The sequence below is a fragment of the Dipodomys ordii genome, unplaced genomic scaffold, assembly GCF_000151885.1.
Source record: "Dipodomys ordii isolate 6190 unplaced genomic scaffold, Dord_2.0 Scaffold33, whole genome shotgun sequence".
NCBI lineage: Eukaryota > Metazoa > Chordata > Mammalia > Rodentia > Heteromyidae > Dipodomys > Dipodomys ordii.
The window spans coordinates 9,041,128-9,058,733 of NW_012267249.1; the positions used below are offsets into that span (position 1 = coordinate 9,041,128).

The 17,606-nt window shown below is 42.6% G+C and overlaps 1 protein-coding gene across 1 annotated transcript in view; it reads right to left on the minus strand.

Annotated features, from left to right (window-relative positions):
• Agbl4 (ATP/GTP binding protein-like 4) overlaps positions 1-17,606 on the minus strand; it is a 977,755-nt gene that overhangs the window by 96,232 nt on the left and 863,917 nt on the right. Inside the window, exons 7-8 of the mRNA XM_013016801.1 lie at positions 14,607-14,721; positions 12,484-12,586 (exon numbers count right to left, since the gene is read on the minus strand). Coding sequence (XP_012872255.1) covers positions 12,484-12,586; positions 14,607-14,721 — 218 coding nt within the window. The remainder of the gene's footprint in view (positions 1-12,483; positions 12,587-14,606; positions 14,722-17,606) is intronic.

The window sequence follows — 17,606 nt, forward strand, 5'->3', positions numbered from 1 at the left end:
AGCAGATACGAAGAAGTCCTTTACATCTTTCCAAGACCTCGGAGCTGGCAAGCCACTCACTCACCTGCCCTGGCACCAAGAATGGTCCTGAATCCAAGTATAGACTCTGGAGTCGTGCTGCCTGGATACAATCCCAGCATTATCTTTCTGGTTGGACCTCTCTGCGCCTCATCCCTCAGCTGAAAAGGGAGGATTTTGCTTTCCTCGGAAGGTTACTGTGAGGACAGAATGCAACTGTCCATGCACGCTGTCGACTGCCAAGTTTGACGTAGGCGCTACATAACCGTGGGTTGTTTTTATATTGTGACACTGACACAATGTTCAAGGTCCTCCACAATCAAGTCCTCACTTCTTACACCATGCCAATGATCTGCTCACCATGAAAGGCTGGCACACTGGAGGGCTCATGATCTAATTGTAAAAGGCTGCCTCTCCTGCTGGCTATTAGGATTCCGGTGAAATTGGTAAGTCTTACATTGAGGTCCACTGTTCTCTGAGCTGGGGCTTGTGTGTGGTGCAGACTGCAGTGTAGCCTGTGATGGCTGCAGCCTGACTATACACAAGGCCATACTGCACTACTGCCCACTTGCCAAGGATCCCGGTTCACCCAGGCTCCAGCAGCAAGGTTAAGTGCTCAGAGTTTCATGCCTGCATCTCCTGTATTAGCATGGGACCTCTGGCAGCTGTGAGTCAGCTTCCTTGCCTGCAGTTGAGGATAACTATGAGTTCAAGTGGATGTTAGGTGGGACATCCCAAGGATGACTTTAGTAAAAGGAACACCAATTCCTTTCCATTTCCTTGATTCTCTTTCCTGAAGGTGGATATGGAACTTTTCTGGTTGAGTCAAGATGAAGGAAAGAGTTTGGGGGTCCTAACCTTGTTAAGCATGGGCTGGCTTTTGATATTATTTATTTTGTTTTGGTTCTATTGGGTATCCAACTCACAGTCTTGAGTCTGTTCTTCTATTGGGGATCCAACTCATGGTCTTGAGTCTGTTCTTCTATTGGGGATCCAACTCACGGTCTTGAGTCTGTTCAGCAAGTGCCCTCCCACTAAGCCACACCGTAACCCAAGCTTTGTAAGTTTGGATGTGGAGTCCTATAGGAAAACTCTACTCTGGCCTCCTCTGCTATGTAGTGTATTTTCGGGAGGCAGTTTACTTCTTCTGTTGGAGCCTGATGGGAACTTGAATTTGAGGGTGAAGTACAAAGAAAGCAATTTAGACACAGACACACATGCCTTTCAAATCCTGCAGGGGTGTGGTTAATTTTGATCTCTACATTGCCAATGAAAAATTAATATAAAATAACATAGAACAATGGCTGGCAGCTTGCATAGGTTCAATTAATGTTCTGTATTATTATCAATGTTGTTATTTACTATTATTATGTCTTTTAGTACAAAACATGTCATTTTCTTCTTTAGGCCAGCTTCCATTCAACTTTCAAGGTTTGTCACAAAATACTTCCTACAGGATGTTTCCTATGACTACTCATCAGGCCTCCAGGTGGGTTAGAGGTGCTGTTCTATGTGCCACAACCCAACAACTCCTGGGCCAGCACAGATGTAACGTTCAGCTTTCATCCTCAGGACATGATGAAAGTATGTGTGGATCAACATTTGAGGGAGAGAGAGGGAAAGTGCATAGATGGGAAAGAAAGAAGGAAGGAAGGAAAGAAGGAGAAGGAAAGGACGGAGAGTGGGAGGGTAGAAGGCAGGCAGGGAAAATAAACATTTAATAAACAATTAAAAGGGGCTGGGAAGGTGGCTCAGTGATAGAGCACTTGCCTTGCATGCCTGAGGCCCTGGGTTCGATTCCTCAGCACCACATAAGCAAAAAGAAAAAAGCCAGAAGTGGCGCTGTGGCTCAAGTGGCAGAGCACTAGCCTTGAGCTGAAGAGCTGAGGGACAGCGCCCAGGCCCAGAGTTCAGGCCCCGCGACCAGAACCCCCCCCCAAAAAAAAAACAATTAAAAGTTGTTAGGCTTCTTCAGTTGAGGCAGAATGGCAGCAAAGGAGTGATGTGAGCAAGGGTAGCCCTGTTAGGAGTGGGCAGGTAGGGGGTATGGGAAGGGACAGGTGGCCAGTGGCAGACGAAGCTGGAAAGTATGCAGGCCTCGAGTCCCATGCTAAGCAGCAGAGGTCCTTCTGGCAGCCAACTGGGAGCCTCGGAAGGATTTTCCAGCTAGAACTGGTAAGAGGCAAGCAGCAGTTGAGGAACTAAGATGGGAAATGATGAATTAAGAACTTCATTCGTATATTTTTGTTTCTCTAGAGTGCCCAGCTACAAATTCTGCGTTACTACCTCCTTGAAGGCCTGTCTTCGATGTAGAATCAATGATTAAAATCAACTTGCTATCAACTCTAACTTTGCAATGTGATTTAGCCGCTTGCAGGGCCGGGGCCTGGGAGCTGCCTCCGCAGACATCCTGCCATCTGGCCTTCTGGAGGAACCTGGCTGGGAGGCTCATTTGAATAATTGGTTTTGATGGTGTGCACTTGTGGGTTAGACACCTGGTTACAATGCCAGCCCCAATGTCCTTTCAGCTTCTGTAGAAACATCACTTGAGTTATGTAAAGTAGGAGACTCTCTGGGAGGTGAGGCTGTCACTCTCTGAGTGGTCAGGCCGGCCTCTGCCGTCATTCAGACTGCATCTGGACTATGTGTGTGGCTCTTGCTGGGCGACCTTGAACAAGTAACTTACCCTCTCTCTGGCTAGACTCCCTTGCTTAAAGAAGGAGAGTGATTCTTGCTCTGCCTGTGCCACAGGCTTCGGGTGAGGCTCTAAGAGATGTTCAGGAGTTGTGACTTAGCAGAAATACAAGCAGAAAGATTTAGGTAAGGATCTAGACAGAGTTCAATGTCAGACAGCCAAGTGCATGTGGGCTTCTTCATAAGGACTATGGCTCCCACAATGAAGCTCCTGATGGTCTCTTCCCACTCCTCTGAAAACAGGAGTAAGCCACCTCATGGAGGGAGTGTCAATTACTGGTGCCTCAGTTTCTCCTTCAGTGAAATGACAACTATCTATGATCCATTTGTGCTAAAAATGGAAGGAAACAATAAATGCCAAATGCCTGGAACAGTACCAAGGCAAGAAGGCTCAGTAGATGTTGGCTATCGTCACTGTCATCATTCTGGCTCAGTCCCAGACACCACACCTCAACGACAAACAGTGATAAACATTTAGAGCATGTTTGGAGGACAGCAGGAAGGACAGGGAGAAAATCAAGCGAGAGTTTATAGGCAAAACATTGGAAATTTTGGGGGTGTCCAGTCTGGAGATAGAGGTCAAGGGAAATGTAGACTGGAAAAGAATGAGAATGCTAGCCACGGTGCTGGTGCCTTATGCCTATAATTCTAACTACTCAAGAGACTGAGATCTGAGGATTACAGTTCAAAGCCAGCCCAGATAGGAAAGTCTATGAGGCTCCAAAGCCAAGGGAGGAGGTGTGAATCAAGTGGTAGAGCACCAGCCTTAAATGAAAATGCCAAGCAAGAGTGAGGAGTCCTGAGTTAAAGCCCTACTATTGGAAAAAAAAATGAGGAGGCTCAATTCTTTACTTCAAACAGCTGATTGGCTGCCAAGTAAAAGATGAGCTAGATCTAGCAAGCTTTTGGAGAGCAGAGGCAAAGTTATAAGCTGGCAGTTTAGCCTGAGGATGAAGTCCTTTCTAACAGCTAGAGGTGACATGCATACACCATGATATCTTGGGAGGGAGGAAACAACCCTTATCAGGAAGCTGACAAGTAGAGGGGGAATGACAAGACTTCAAGTATGTTGCCTTAAGGATGCTGGCCAGAGCATTGGATCAGATCTCTGTCCATGACGCTGTGACCAGAACCCTTGCAGTGAAAAGTCCCTGGGGTAGAGAAGGAGGTAGTATGAGATGAGGCTGGTGGATCTCTTGCTGCGGACCTTTGTTTGCCTTTCTAGCTCGACAAAATCATGCTGTTATGTTGTCATAGAACAAATAGAATATTAACATGTATTTTATATTTTATATAGCTGATTTTATGTTCTCTTCTATTTGGACAGCTTCAAATGGTTCCCTCTTGGATGCTGAGATGAAAAACAGTAGGCCACCTGTAGAGTGTGTGTGTGTGTGTGTGTGTGTGTGTGTGTGTGTGTGTACATGTGTGCGTATGTGAGTGTGTATTAGAAATGAGTGCTCTGCTATTATACCCTCTAAAATGGTCAGTAGCATTTCTCTATACTCTTTAGTTCCTTTTTATGACTGATGTACACTTACAGATGTGCCATACTTTTTTTGTAGTTTTTTTTCCCCAAAGATTTCTTTTGAGATTAAGTAACTACATGCATTTCACAATATGTGGCGTTAGTTATACTTAGCTAAAGTCTCAAACACATTTTAACCTTCGCAATGATAATCATCATCATTCTAATCTACAAAGCTTATGAACTCTACAAACATTAACAATATAACTATTTCTTCCAGATTGGGTGGTATGTACATTGCTTTCCTTTTGCTGAGTATCAGCTGTTTGCTCTTTCTCTCTTATTCCCCCCCTCCCATCTCTGCCCTTGAGTTGCTTAGTTCACTTCCATCAATGTCCAGTACAGCTGATGGGCCCCTTTGCTGGATTTTTTTTTCACCTGCTTTCCTCTGATTCTGTGCCCTCCTCCCATCTCCCCTCAGATGTGCACATGTATAGACCATATATGAGGTGACGAATATAGAGTCTAGATATCTTAAAATCCACCCTTGTCTCTTCCTATTAGAAGGAGGTACTGTGCGCCAGGAGATGGTGTAGCACGAGGGTCAGTTTTCATGTCACAGACCATGAAACCACTTGCCCCATCATACCAGGGAAGCCGGGGTAAGATATTTGGTACTTTGAGCCTCCCTTCCCTTCTCTATTTAAGACTGGGCCATCATAACACCTCTACCAGAGGGCCTTGGTGAGGCATACCATGCACAGTGAGTAGGCGTTTACTTCTCACAGGCACTGGGCTTTGTCCTGGCAAGGGCTGCCTCTGATTTCCTTCTGTTTCCTCAAAGTCCAGCTCAAGGTTTGACACCCAGCTGGTCCTCCACAAACCTTAGTTAAATTGAATTGACCACCCAGAAGCATCCTTTGCTATATAAAAATTGCTAGGGTCAAGAGACATAATGACAGCGAGTGTCTGTAGATTGTACAGACTCCACCATGGAGCATGCAGTGCTGGGTCATAAAGAGGAATCATTTCTGCTTCACTGAACAGACCAAGAGGGTCTGCTCCTCCCCCCACTTCTACACTCCCAAGAAGCACCAGGGTTTTCTGAAGATGAGAAATTTCACAGCCTCCTGCTATCTTTTGGGTAACTGCGTATTTTATGATGACTAATAGGCAATTACTATGGTAATATTGCAATTCAGCATGTGTGAGGTTTGGGAAATGAGAAATTATGGGTAACTACTTTGGACTCATTTCTATGGTAACAAAAAGTAATTGTCATTAAATACCAGTTATACTGAGGCTGTACCTGGTAATTATAGATTTTTATGCCCAGAAACATAAATAAAACCAATAAATTTATTCAAAGGTCTATGACTGTTTACTTATACTTGGCTCTATGGAATACACAATGACAAGCACCTAATTAAGAAATGCAAACCCAACACAGAATTTCATATTGTCATATGGAGATGGAAAGTCTGTTTTTCAAATGCAAGGGAACTTGTGCATTACAAATGCTCAAATGCTTGGCAAACACAGTAGGGGTGCAGGGGGTGGGGCTTTCTTCTCTGCAAAAAAAAAGGCAGAGGAGGAGGTGGTGCAGAGAGTATGCAATGTGTGTGCATGGCTCCGGGAATTGCTAACAAATTCTAAACTCATTTAGCCCTTTACCCCATACCTCACTGGCTTTTCCAACTAGGATTGCCTTGCGCTTGAAGGTGCAGTATCCATCCCTTAGGACCTGAGGTCCCAGATACCCTGGAAGTCTTTGAAAATCCATACATTGCAAAACTGATGATTATGCCATTCTTTTTCTTCTTTCCTTTTATTTTATTTTATTTATTTATTTTTGTCAGTCACGGGGCTTGAACTCAGAGCCTGGATGTTAGCCTTGAGCTTTTGCATCCAAGGCTAGCACTCCACTACTTGGAGCCACAGCTCAAAGTTTTCTGTTTTCTGGAGGTTAACTGGAGATAAGAGTGTCATGGGCTTTCTTGCCCTGGATGGTTTTGAACTGTGATCCTCAGATCTCAGTCTCCTGAGTAATTGGGATTATAGGCATGAGCCATGGGTGCCTGGCCTTTTTGCCTTTTTAATGTGGAAATATAGAACTTAACATAAAATTTACGTTTTAATCCTCTTTAAGTGTGTGGTTCAATGGCATTCAATACATCCACCTCTGAAATTCACTCTATACCCCTTAGCCCTCTATGTACACTATACTCATTAAATAAAGTTTTCCATTGTCTCCTGTCTCTGGATTTAATTAGTTGACGACGTTAAGTACCTCATAGTATTTGTCCTTTTGCGACTGGCTTATTTCACTTAGCACAATGTCCTCAGAGTTTGTTTATATTGTAGTCATGCTGTTTTTGACAGAGCCTCTCCCATACTGCTTCCATTAAGTGATGAAAGATGCGTTTACCACAGTTTACTCTTCCAAGAGGGTGGGAGGTTTGGGGGAACTGGGGCTTGGGAGAAGCATGTCTTATCCAAGCACAACAGGAAGATTTGGGAGAATGAAGTTGTTTAATACTTACTACCTGCTTTCCTTTCTCAAGGAGTTGTTGGAATGAATTGGAGAATCTGGAAGAAATGGAAGAATTCCTAGCAAATATTGATACTGTATACTCAAACTAAACTAAGAAGATTTAATCCAATTAAATAGGCCCATAACAAGTAATGAAAGAGAAATGGCAAATAAAGACCTCCCATCCAAGAAAACCCCAGACCAGATGGATTCACAGCCAAATTCTGCAAGGGAAGTGAGTTCTATAAGAACTCACTACAATACTCCTCAAACTCTTCCATGAAATTGAAAGTGAAAGCTCACTACCAAACTCATTCAATGAAGCCAGCAGAACCCTCATCCCCAAACCAGGTAGGAACTCATCAAAGAAAGAGAAATATAGACCCATTTCTTTGCTGAATATTGATGTAAAACTTCTTAATAAAATGGCCAACTGAATTCAACAACTGATCAAAAAAGTCATACACTATGATCAAACAGGATTCATTCCAGGGATGCAAAGCTGGTTCAATATACACAAGTCAATTGATATAATTCAACACATCAACAGGAGCAAGGACAAAAACCACATAATCATCTCAATAGATGCACAATAAGCATTTGACAAGATCCAACAGACCTTTATGATAAAAGCTCTGGAGAAGCTAGGAATCCATGGACATTCCTCAATATAATAAAGACTGTATATGACAAACCTACAGCCAGCATTATACTTAATCAGGAATGAGACAAGGATGTCTGCCCTCTCCACTCCTCTTCAATATAGTGTTGGAATTCCTAGCTAGAGCAATAAGGCAAAAGACAAACATAAAGGGGATCCAGATAGGGAAAGAAGAAGTAAAAGTCTCCCTCTTCTCAGATGACATGATCTTGTATTGAAAGAACCCCATAGGTTCCTCTCTCAGGCTACTTAAGTGGATCTGAAATTTTGGCAAAGTAGCAGGTGTAAAGTTAACCTATAAAACTCAGTAGCTTTTCTGTATGCCAACAATGAGAAGAGTGAGGCTGAAATCAGGAAATCAACTCATTTCATAGTAGCCTCAAAACACACGCACAGGTGGGCGCACACAGACACACAGACGCACAAACACACAGACACAGACACAGACACACACACACACACACAAACACACACAAACACACCAAAAACCCTAGGAATTAATCAAAGATGTGAAGGACTTCTATAATGAAAACTTTTAAAAACCTGAAGAAGGAAATTAAAGCAGACTTAAGGAAGTAGAAAAAAACCTCCCATGCTCCTGGATTGGGAGGATTAACATCATGAAAATGGCAATACTGCCCAAAGCTATCTACAAAGTCAAAGCAATACCCATCAAAATCCCACCAACATTCTTCAATGATATAGAAGAAGCAATCCAAAAATTCATATAGAATAATAGAAGAGCCTGAATAGCAAAATCAATCTTTAACAGGAAGAACAGCACCAGAGGAATATCAATACCAAACTTCAAACTCTATTACAAAGCTGTAGTTATAAAAACAGCTTGGTACTGGCACATGAACAGGCCTGAGGACCAATGGAATAGAATCAAAGACCCAGAAATGAACCAACAGCCTATAGCCACCAAATCTTTGATAAAGGAGCCAAAAACACAGAATAGAAGAAAGACAGCCTCTTCAACAAATGGTGCTGACAGAAGCTGGCTATATACACATGCAGAAAACTGAAGTGTGATCCTTATATATCACCCTGCACCAAAATCAATTCCAAATAGATCAAAGATCTCAACATAAGACCAAATATCCTGAAAAGGGGTAGGGGTAGGGGAAGAACCAGGGCTCCCTGGCACAGGTTGAAACTCCCTAAGTAAAGATCTAGAAACACAAATCAAACAAAGGCTGGATAAGTGGGATTGCATTAAACAGAAGACATTCTGCATGGCAAAGACATAGCTAGCAGGATAAATAGAAAGCCCACACAGATTGGGAGCTCTTTACATCATTTACATCTTTACATCTCTTTAAATCTTTACATTGGGAACTATGCATCAGACAAGGGCCTCATATCTAAAATATACTTAGAGCTCAAAAAATTAAATCCCCCCAAAACAAATCCTCAAAGAAACAACAACCTCATCAATACATGGGCTAAAGACTTAAAGAGAGACTTCTCCAAAGAAGAAATAAAAATAGCCAATAGAAGAAAATATTCAACATCTCTGGCCATAAAAGAAATGCAAATCAAAACAATATTGAGATTCCACCTTGCCCCAGGTAGAATGGCCATTATCAAGAAAACAAATAATAACAGATGCTGGCCAGGATGTGGCCAAAAGGAGACACTACTACAGTGTTGATGGGAATGTAAACTTGTTCTACCACTCTGGAAAGCAGTATGGGGGTTCCTCAGAAGACTAAACATAGAGCCTCCTTAGGACCCAACAATTACACTCCTGGGCATTTATCCAAATAATCACAAACCAGTCTGCACTAATGACACCAGCACAACCATGTTCATTGCAGCATTATTTACCATAGTGAAGATATGGAATCAGCCCCTCTGTGGCTAAATGGATCAAGAAAATGTGGCATACATACACAATGGAATTTTATGCTTCCATCAGAAAGAATGACATTGCCTCATTTGTAAAGAATTGGAAAGACTTGGAAAAAATCATATTTAGTGAAATAAGCCAGACCCCAAGAAAGATAGGAGGCATGGTTTCCCTCATTGGTAATAACTAGAATATGTCTATAAATCTCTAAGTTAATCCAATGGATGGTAAAAGACAAAAATAATGACACTCTAATTAAATAACACTCTAAGTATTGCACACTGAGAACAAAAGAGGATATTCTTAGGCGAGGATCATAATGGCTCAATATCTATGTGCATATGACCATATAAAATGATGCTTATCAAAATGAACTCCAAGAAATGGAAACAAGAGGGGTTTTTTTGGTGTTGTTTTGTTTTCCAGTCATGGGGCTTGAACTTGGCCTGGGAGCTTTCTGTCCCTCAGCTCTTCAGCTCAAGGTGAGTGCTCTACCACTTGAGCCACGGTGCCACTTCTGGTTTTCTGGTGGTTAGTTGGAGATAAGAGTCTCACAGACTTTCTTGCCCGGGCTGGCTTTGAACCAGGATCCTCAGATCTCAGCCTCCTGAATAGCTAGGATTACAGGCGTGAGTCACAAGATTTTTTTTTTTTTTACTGTAGTGTTCGCAGTTATTTCTTTTTTCTTTCTTTCTTTTTCCTTTGGTTTATTCCCTGTTGTCATTGTCTTTTTTTAAATTTCTGTACCCTTTGTCTTGTATATAAGTTTATCTGAGTTGGGGAAAGGAATGAAGATCATAGAAACGGTGGGACAAAGGGTGAAGTAATTCAACAGTGATATGCACTACATTATGTTGAAAATGAACTTTACAACTTGAAGGGAGGGGAGTTGGGAGTGGGAGAAAATGAGGGAGGGAGTAACTAACATATTCAAAAAGAAATGTACTCATTATCTCACTTATGTAACAGTAACTCCTCTGTACATCACCTTTACAATAAAATTTAAATTAAAAAAAAGAGTTGTTGGAATAATCAAATATGGTTTTCAGTGCCTTTAAAAGTATAATGCTCTGTACAATGACAAGGTTTGGCTGAAAATCCAGTGTTTATTAAATCATAAGAACAGCTCATTATGTGAAATTATAGCAGTGTAACAATTCATGTCACGATGATACACAGTGAAAACATTTGGGGTTAGGAGGCCATGGAGGTGAAGAAATATAAAGGTTGAAGGCTGATATGTACCCTTCTCTGGGGAATATAGCTTTGCGACATGCACAATCACCAAAGCTTGCTATTTACTTCACTTATTCATTCAGAAAAAAATACATATCAAAGGCCCATTATGTGTCAGGTGCTGAGAATGTAGAGAATAAGGCAAAACCACGACTAAGGAGCTAACATTATAAAAGTAGAGGAAAAAAATTAAACAAACTGTCACACATATTCAAATGATTCTAAACAGTCCAAGGACCACAAAAGGGCAATGCCAAGTACTATGAAGGAGTATAGGAGAAGCCAACTTTACATCATAGGTGCTGGGGAAAACTTTCTGTAGATTAGCATTAGATCTAAGCCCCAAAGTAGGAAAAGGTGAGTATGATCAGAGTATAGAAAAAAATAGAATGCATTGTTTCCCTGTGTCTCTATAGCAAAAAATAGTGTAAGTACTGGCATATCATCTAATACAATTGTGATAGATGGCTACTGTAGGGTATAATACAGCTGCTATATATTGTTGCTGTAAACTTTAGTTATAGGTTTTATATACTCTTAGTATAGCCACAGCCTAGTACCATACACAGTGGTCTAGTTAATAAAAGCTGCTATACTTACATAAGGTGCATTTTCTGTCATGGTAGAATATACATATATTACTATTAAATGCTGGAGTACATCTTCTCTATTTAACTATTAAGGCCATATCCTACATATTATATTATTAAATACAAGCTTAGCTGAAATCTCTCTATATTTTTTCCTAAATTGGATTACATGCTTCATGTTATTATTATTGTCATTGTTATTTAAACTAGGCTCAAGTGTTCTACCACTTGAACCATGCCCCTGTACTTTTTGATCTTCATTTGATTTTTCAGATAGAGTCTCATATTTTTGTAATTGCATGCTTCTCTAATGTGGAAAAAGTAGGAAAAGAGAAAGGAGGAAATATGCATTTATATTTGGAACTTACAATATATCTAACATTGTGCTTTAAATTCATTATCTCCAAAAACCTTACAATTCTTTAGCATCCTCACTTGCAGATGAGAAGAGTCTTGTGAGGCCATGCCATTGATCACAATGTCATATAGGAGGTAGGAGAGCAGAACTTGACATCCCCTGTTCATAGCCACTATCTCCATAGCCCATGGACCCAGCCAGTACACTGCCCCTCTAAGCCCATGAGGCTCCTTGGGGCAGGCTTGACTTCTCAGACTTTCAGTGCTTGGCATGCATAGCACTGGCTGTGGGACTGGAGGACAACAGGGAGGAGCAGGGCCTCACTCAGACAGAACTGCATTCCTGCCCTCTCTCCTCACAGGGCACAAACCTGAGACAGATTCTTGACCTGTTCTGAGGGACTGAGCATCCAGAGGGAGATATCAAGAGAATAAAAGTCAGAGCGCATGAGAGGAAAGTAGAGACATGGCTGTCTGCGTTCTGGCCTGTATCCAGAGATCTGATCAGTTCATGTGAGGTCTGGATTCATTTACTGCCTTAGAATTATGAGAAACTTACTATTCCTTAATTCCTTCCTTTTTTCCTTCTCTTCCTCTCTCCCTTTTTCCTTCCCTCCTTGTTTTTTTTCTTCATTCCTTCCACCTTTCCTCCTAAAAGTGGATTTTATTATCTGTAAACTGAGAAACCTTAACTGTAAAGCAAAGGCAGTATTTAGGAGCGCAGAGTCTCTCTCTGATTGTTGCTTTGGGCCTTGTACTTTCAGTTTTTGGCATGTCCAGCCCTGGCAGTGGGCATGTCCTCTAGATTTGTAGTGAAATAATATTAAATAAAATATGTGTAGGAGCTCAAAAGGCCATTATTGGGTCAGCAAGCAGACTTCTTAGAGTGGCACTTCTCAAAATCTGTTCTATAAACCTAATATGAATAGTAGACTGTGTGGATCATGACACTAACCTTTGAGAAACACTGAGCACTATATTTCTCTTTTGAGACTTGAGGTGCTTATATTCAAAATTCTGGAAGGTCTTATTGTAAAAAGGTTTGTTTAACTTAACATTTTCCAAACTTACTTGCACTCTGAATTCTCCCCCACCCACAGTAAGACCCTGGCAAGTCCCATCAAACCCTGGAAACAATGCTGTAGACCACAGGGTGGCTCTGGGAGAGGCTGGCCTACGGGACCAATAGGGCAGCTTGAAGCTCTCCATTCTGAGTTTCTATTATTATTTTTCAGACTCTCCAAAGCTGTAGCAGTAAATTCTCCTGATCGATGGGCTCTTTGTTGCTATTCAGAACAGTTTTAGCAACAGGATTAATGCCTGTGGCTAGAGACTTTCTCCAACTCTCATAATGAGAAAGAATCACATTTTCTCAGTAGGAGTAGCATAGAGCTTGAATTTCACTATGAAACTATTTCTGAGGGTTGGGGATTTTAAAATCCTGAAATATCTCTTCCTCCCCATCACAAAATCTGAAGCTTGAGGACGCATAGAAAGCATCTAGCCCCTCTCCTCTGATCATCTGAAGGCCAGTCATTTTTGCCAAGGTCATAGACCTGTTTCTAGCTAGTCCTTCTCTGGACCACAAATGATGACATAAGTAAGTGTGTGGGATGTCAGCATTGACCTCGGCGTTCACCACTGCTGCTGGTGTAATTAAACAGAAACATTAACATAAATCAAATGGTCATTCCCCCACCATCACCACTAGTAGCACTTCCTGCCTAGGGGAGGTGGGAAGGCATTGTTCTCAGGCCTGCAACAAGTCAAAAACCTTGCAAATGCTAATGAGCCATCACTTTGGACAATTAAGAGAGGAAGTAAAAAATTTTCTTTCATGCCTCCCATGGGCTTTTTTCTTAACTTATACCCAGGGGCATTAGCAATCCCTTCTGGACTCAGTTTCCATGGTTTTGGAAAGTAATAAGCCAACTCTGTGTAAAATGGGCTCTGCTGTGTGTCAGATCTGGTTTAATGTGAGTACCGACCATGACCTTCTCATCTTCAGGCCTGTTTTCTCATCAGTAAAAATCATCTCTTTTGTTAACTTATAAGCATGCTGATCCCTGTTGTTAGACATTAGGAATTCAAAGACCATTGAGATTCAATCCATGTTCTGTGGTGGCTTGAATTCTACTGGGCTATAGGTAATAGGAAAGCACACTCAATAATCAGGGAACCCAGGAAAGGGAGTGGCCAATTCTGTTTAAGGCTTGGTAGAATGCTTTCCAGAAGAGGGACATAACCTAAGTTCCCAAACGGGTTAGTTAGATGAAAAAAAGAAATAAGACAAGTGTTGGCAGAGGGCCATCTGCGCAAGGGTAACGTAACCCACAGGTATGTCTGGGGTAATAGGCTTTGCTTGGAGTAGCTGTAGCAACAGTCCTAAGAGGGGAGAAGGAGGTGGGGCAGAAAAGTGAGACACAGCACCTGGTCAGGCAAAGCCTTGCATACCAAAGCTGGGGAGGTTTTCTTGAAAGTATGGTCCAATCAGTTTTAAAGCTGTACAATATGGGTTGTGAATTAGAAAACCTATTGACTGTGTGACTTTGGTCAAGTCACTTGCCTCAACTGTGAAATAAGGGTAACAACACCATCTGTCTCAAAAGTTCCAATGGTCTCTTTACAAATGATCACCTGGGTAGTGAAATTTTAAGTGTTAACTGATGGTGCCAATATAGGAGAAAATATCCAGGCATGAGTCAGAATGGGGTTGGCTGGTATGGTCACATTAAAGAGTGACAGTTCACATGGTCTGGTCATGCTGCTTTCCTTCACTAATGATCTCCAAGGAGCAACACCACAACAAAGGAGCAATCATTATAACCCATATGAGATTCTACAAAACTCAATTCCTCCCACCATTTCTTCTGATATTCCTGTGCCAGGAAGTTATTATTATGCCCATTACCCAAGAGAAACTGTGATCATCAGAGAGGGAAAGTGAATTCACTGAGCTTACATAGAAAGTAGGTGTTAAGACTGATACTAGTTCCCCTGATCCCTGATTCCTGAGCTGTCCATGAAACCCCAACAGTGGCTCTGCAGAAATAGCCAGGGCTCATCAGACATACTCTCAAGAACCAAGGTGAAGAACAACAATTTTTTTCTCTAAGTTTATCCTCTTTTTATGCTTGCTTCCATCCTTCTATCCTGTGACCACCTGCTTCTCAGCGTTCTCCTCACTCCCTCACCTGTAATTGCCCAGGTAGACTCCATCAGGGTTGAGCATTGGTGCAATCTTGAAGACCAGGTGTTCTCGAAGAGCACGGGCAACCGGGTGCTGGCTCACAAGGAAGTCAATGATCCCTAGGGAGAGAATAGTCTGCATTAACTTCAAAGTGTTTCAAGGAGGGAGTACATTTTTCTCAGCTTGGAAAACAATAAGAGCTCAACAGGTGACTACTGGCCTGCTGCAGTGGCTGTGTGGCTATGGAAGAGATGATTCCCAGTGTATCTTCCTAGTATATCTTCCCTCCCCTCCCCCAGAAGAAAGACATTTCAAGACACAGCCCTGAGGCCCAGAGACAGGAGCTGGGGAAAGCACCTCCTGCTGGAAAGGACAGATGAGGAGGGCTCCAAGAAAAAGATGACATTTGAGCTGTGCTTTGTGTTCTTATCCATGAAAGCAGAGGGCCACCCTGAGAAGTCCAAAGCTCAGCACGTCACTCCTTCTTTAGTACCCTCTGGTGATGGGGCTTGCACCTATCAAGAGCACAGGGGGTGGGACAATCAACAGCTCTGAGCTTTGGACCCTCCCCTTTGTTCCACATTTCCATTTCTTCATTGGAGATCTGAACAAATGGTTAAAATGCTGCTCTAACAGTTCATGAGAAGAATGTAATGCAAGAAAATGAGAGGAGAGGTCCTGAAAATACAAAGGGGTCCCATTCCCTGTTAGGGAGACCAAGAAAGGCCTGGAGGAGAGGGAATATTTGAACTGTGCCCTGACAGGTCTTGAAAGACAGGCGGAAGAAAGCTAGTAGGGTAACTAAGAGCAATCCACATGCCCAGCAGCAGGCACTGAGCTCTTGGAATGACCAGTTACCCCAGAACATATTCCAAAGCTGCTGTGACCAGTGAGGGACATCTCAAGCTTTTTATTATGCCAAGCTGAGAATCCATCAGCAATCCAGAGCCAGTTGGACAGCATTTACTTCCCAGTCAATGCAACAGTGGACCAGATGCCCTAATTTATTTGTTGGTCCTCATATTAAAGTTGCAGTTTGCCAGTAAACAGGCAGAGTAATGATGCCAGGCACCCTTGTTAGGGGCTAATAATTGCTTAATCTGTTTACTAATTGACCCCAGCTCCCGGGGTGGCCCTCTATCAAGGAACCAGTCTGTGCTCAGGATCTGGACATGCTGCCTCTGAGAATGGCTTCTGGAAATGGAGTAGCTTGTCACGATCCATCCTCCTTCACAGATGAACAGATTAATTGGGCTGCCAATTAGGCAGCTAATAAAAGAAAGAAAAAACAAAGCCAGACCAGAGGCTGTAGCAGCCCAGAGCTCCCTCCCTGAGGTGGGTAAGGGAAAAGAGAAGGGGAAGTTTCAGACTCATCTGTTGGCTTGAGGTTAAATCCAACATAAATCATTGCCAGTGATCAGAATATCAGAAGATCTTTCCTTATTGATTTATTTTTGGTAGTAGAGGAAGGTAGTAAGTGGAGAAGAAGGAGTAGAAGGAAGAAAGTGGGAGAAAGCAAGAGTGGGGACCATGCCATATCTGGCTGAATGTGGATGGAAAGCACTGCATGGGACAAGGAAGCAGAGGAACTCAGGGAGAAGAGTGAATCAAGGCATTGTATTTGAGCCTTGATTGATTGTTAGCTGGATGCATGGCTTGCTAGCTTTCGCTGAGCATTTTTTTCATCTTGACAGAAGGATGATACTGAATCTGGAAGAATGTTGCGCATCTGGGAAAGAACATTTGGGCTCAACTTAGATCTCCACATAGCACACACGTAGGTCCTAGTTTTGGGTGAGCTGTAGGAACCTTCCGGGCATACTTTCTCTACAATTAGGAGAAAGAGCTGAGGAAATCCTAAGGAGGCATCTGACACTGACATCAAATGATTCCATTCGTTTTATTCCTTTTCTCCAAAGTGGCCAAATCCTGGTCTGTTAGGCAAGGAGAGTAATCTTCCTGCTGGGTGCCAAAATGTGCTCCCTTGACATGGGTCCTTGTTCTGTGCTGAACAAGTTTACCAGGTCCTTTCCTTTGGGCAGATTTAATCAGAAAGATGGAGGGGGGAACAGAAATGGGAAAGCTGTAGACTAGAGAGGCTAGGTGAAGAAAGAAAAGTGGTGGAAGATTTGAAATTAAAGCTGAGTGGCAGGGATTCTTGCCCAGTGTGAACCTCCAGCTGGCCAGAATGAATCTCACCAGGCCAACCACAATGGAACCTGGTATTCATTATTGTTATTTCAGGACTGGGCCTACAGCAGGTCCTTAATAAGTGCCTATTGATGGATCAGTCCCAGAACTCACTCAAGCTTGATCAAGTCTGTAGTTAGTGAAATCGACAATCAGTCTACAAACACCCTTGGCAGGGCCAGTGATGGACATTCTAAGATGAAGAAGATGCTCCTGTCATCTCCTTATTGACTGGCCAAAGGTCTGATGGACACTGCATAGAATATGAGAAATTAGAAAGGGCTTTAGAGGTTAAGGAGGGGTCCTGGAGAAGGGACTTGGAAGATGAACAAGCCAGATGAAAGGTGCCAGGAAGGTACACAGGCAGGGGAATTCTTATACAGAAGCTTGGTGGTGGGAAAGAAGGTAACTATTCAATTGCAGGAACATAGCTTCAAGGTGAAAAGTACAGACATAAAGTAAACTCTCCTCCTCAGGACTCATTGACTGTGTTGTGGCCTTACCTCCTCAGTTTTCCTCGCCAGTTCAAACGGTGAGAATAATTATTAGCTGTGGGTTACTGTGAGGATTTAAATGAGCTGATGCAAACCAAGTATCTGGTACCTGGGTTGCTCTTCCTTGGAGGAAGAGGAGTGGGAGACATGAATGGGAGAAGTGAGCAGGGACGTGGCAGGATAGCTGAAAACACCTGAAAGACAGAGGGAATCACTGCAAGGCTTGAAGCCAGGGAGACACAGGACTCCTAACTACCACCTGAGGGGAGGAATACAGTGACAGGATGTCTTGAAGGCTGGATTAGGGTGGAGGTAGGGAG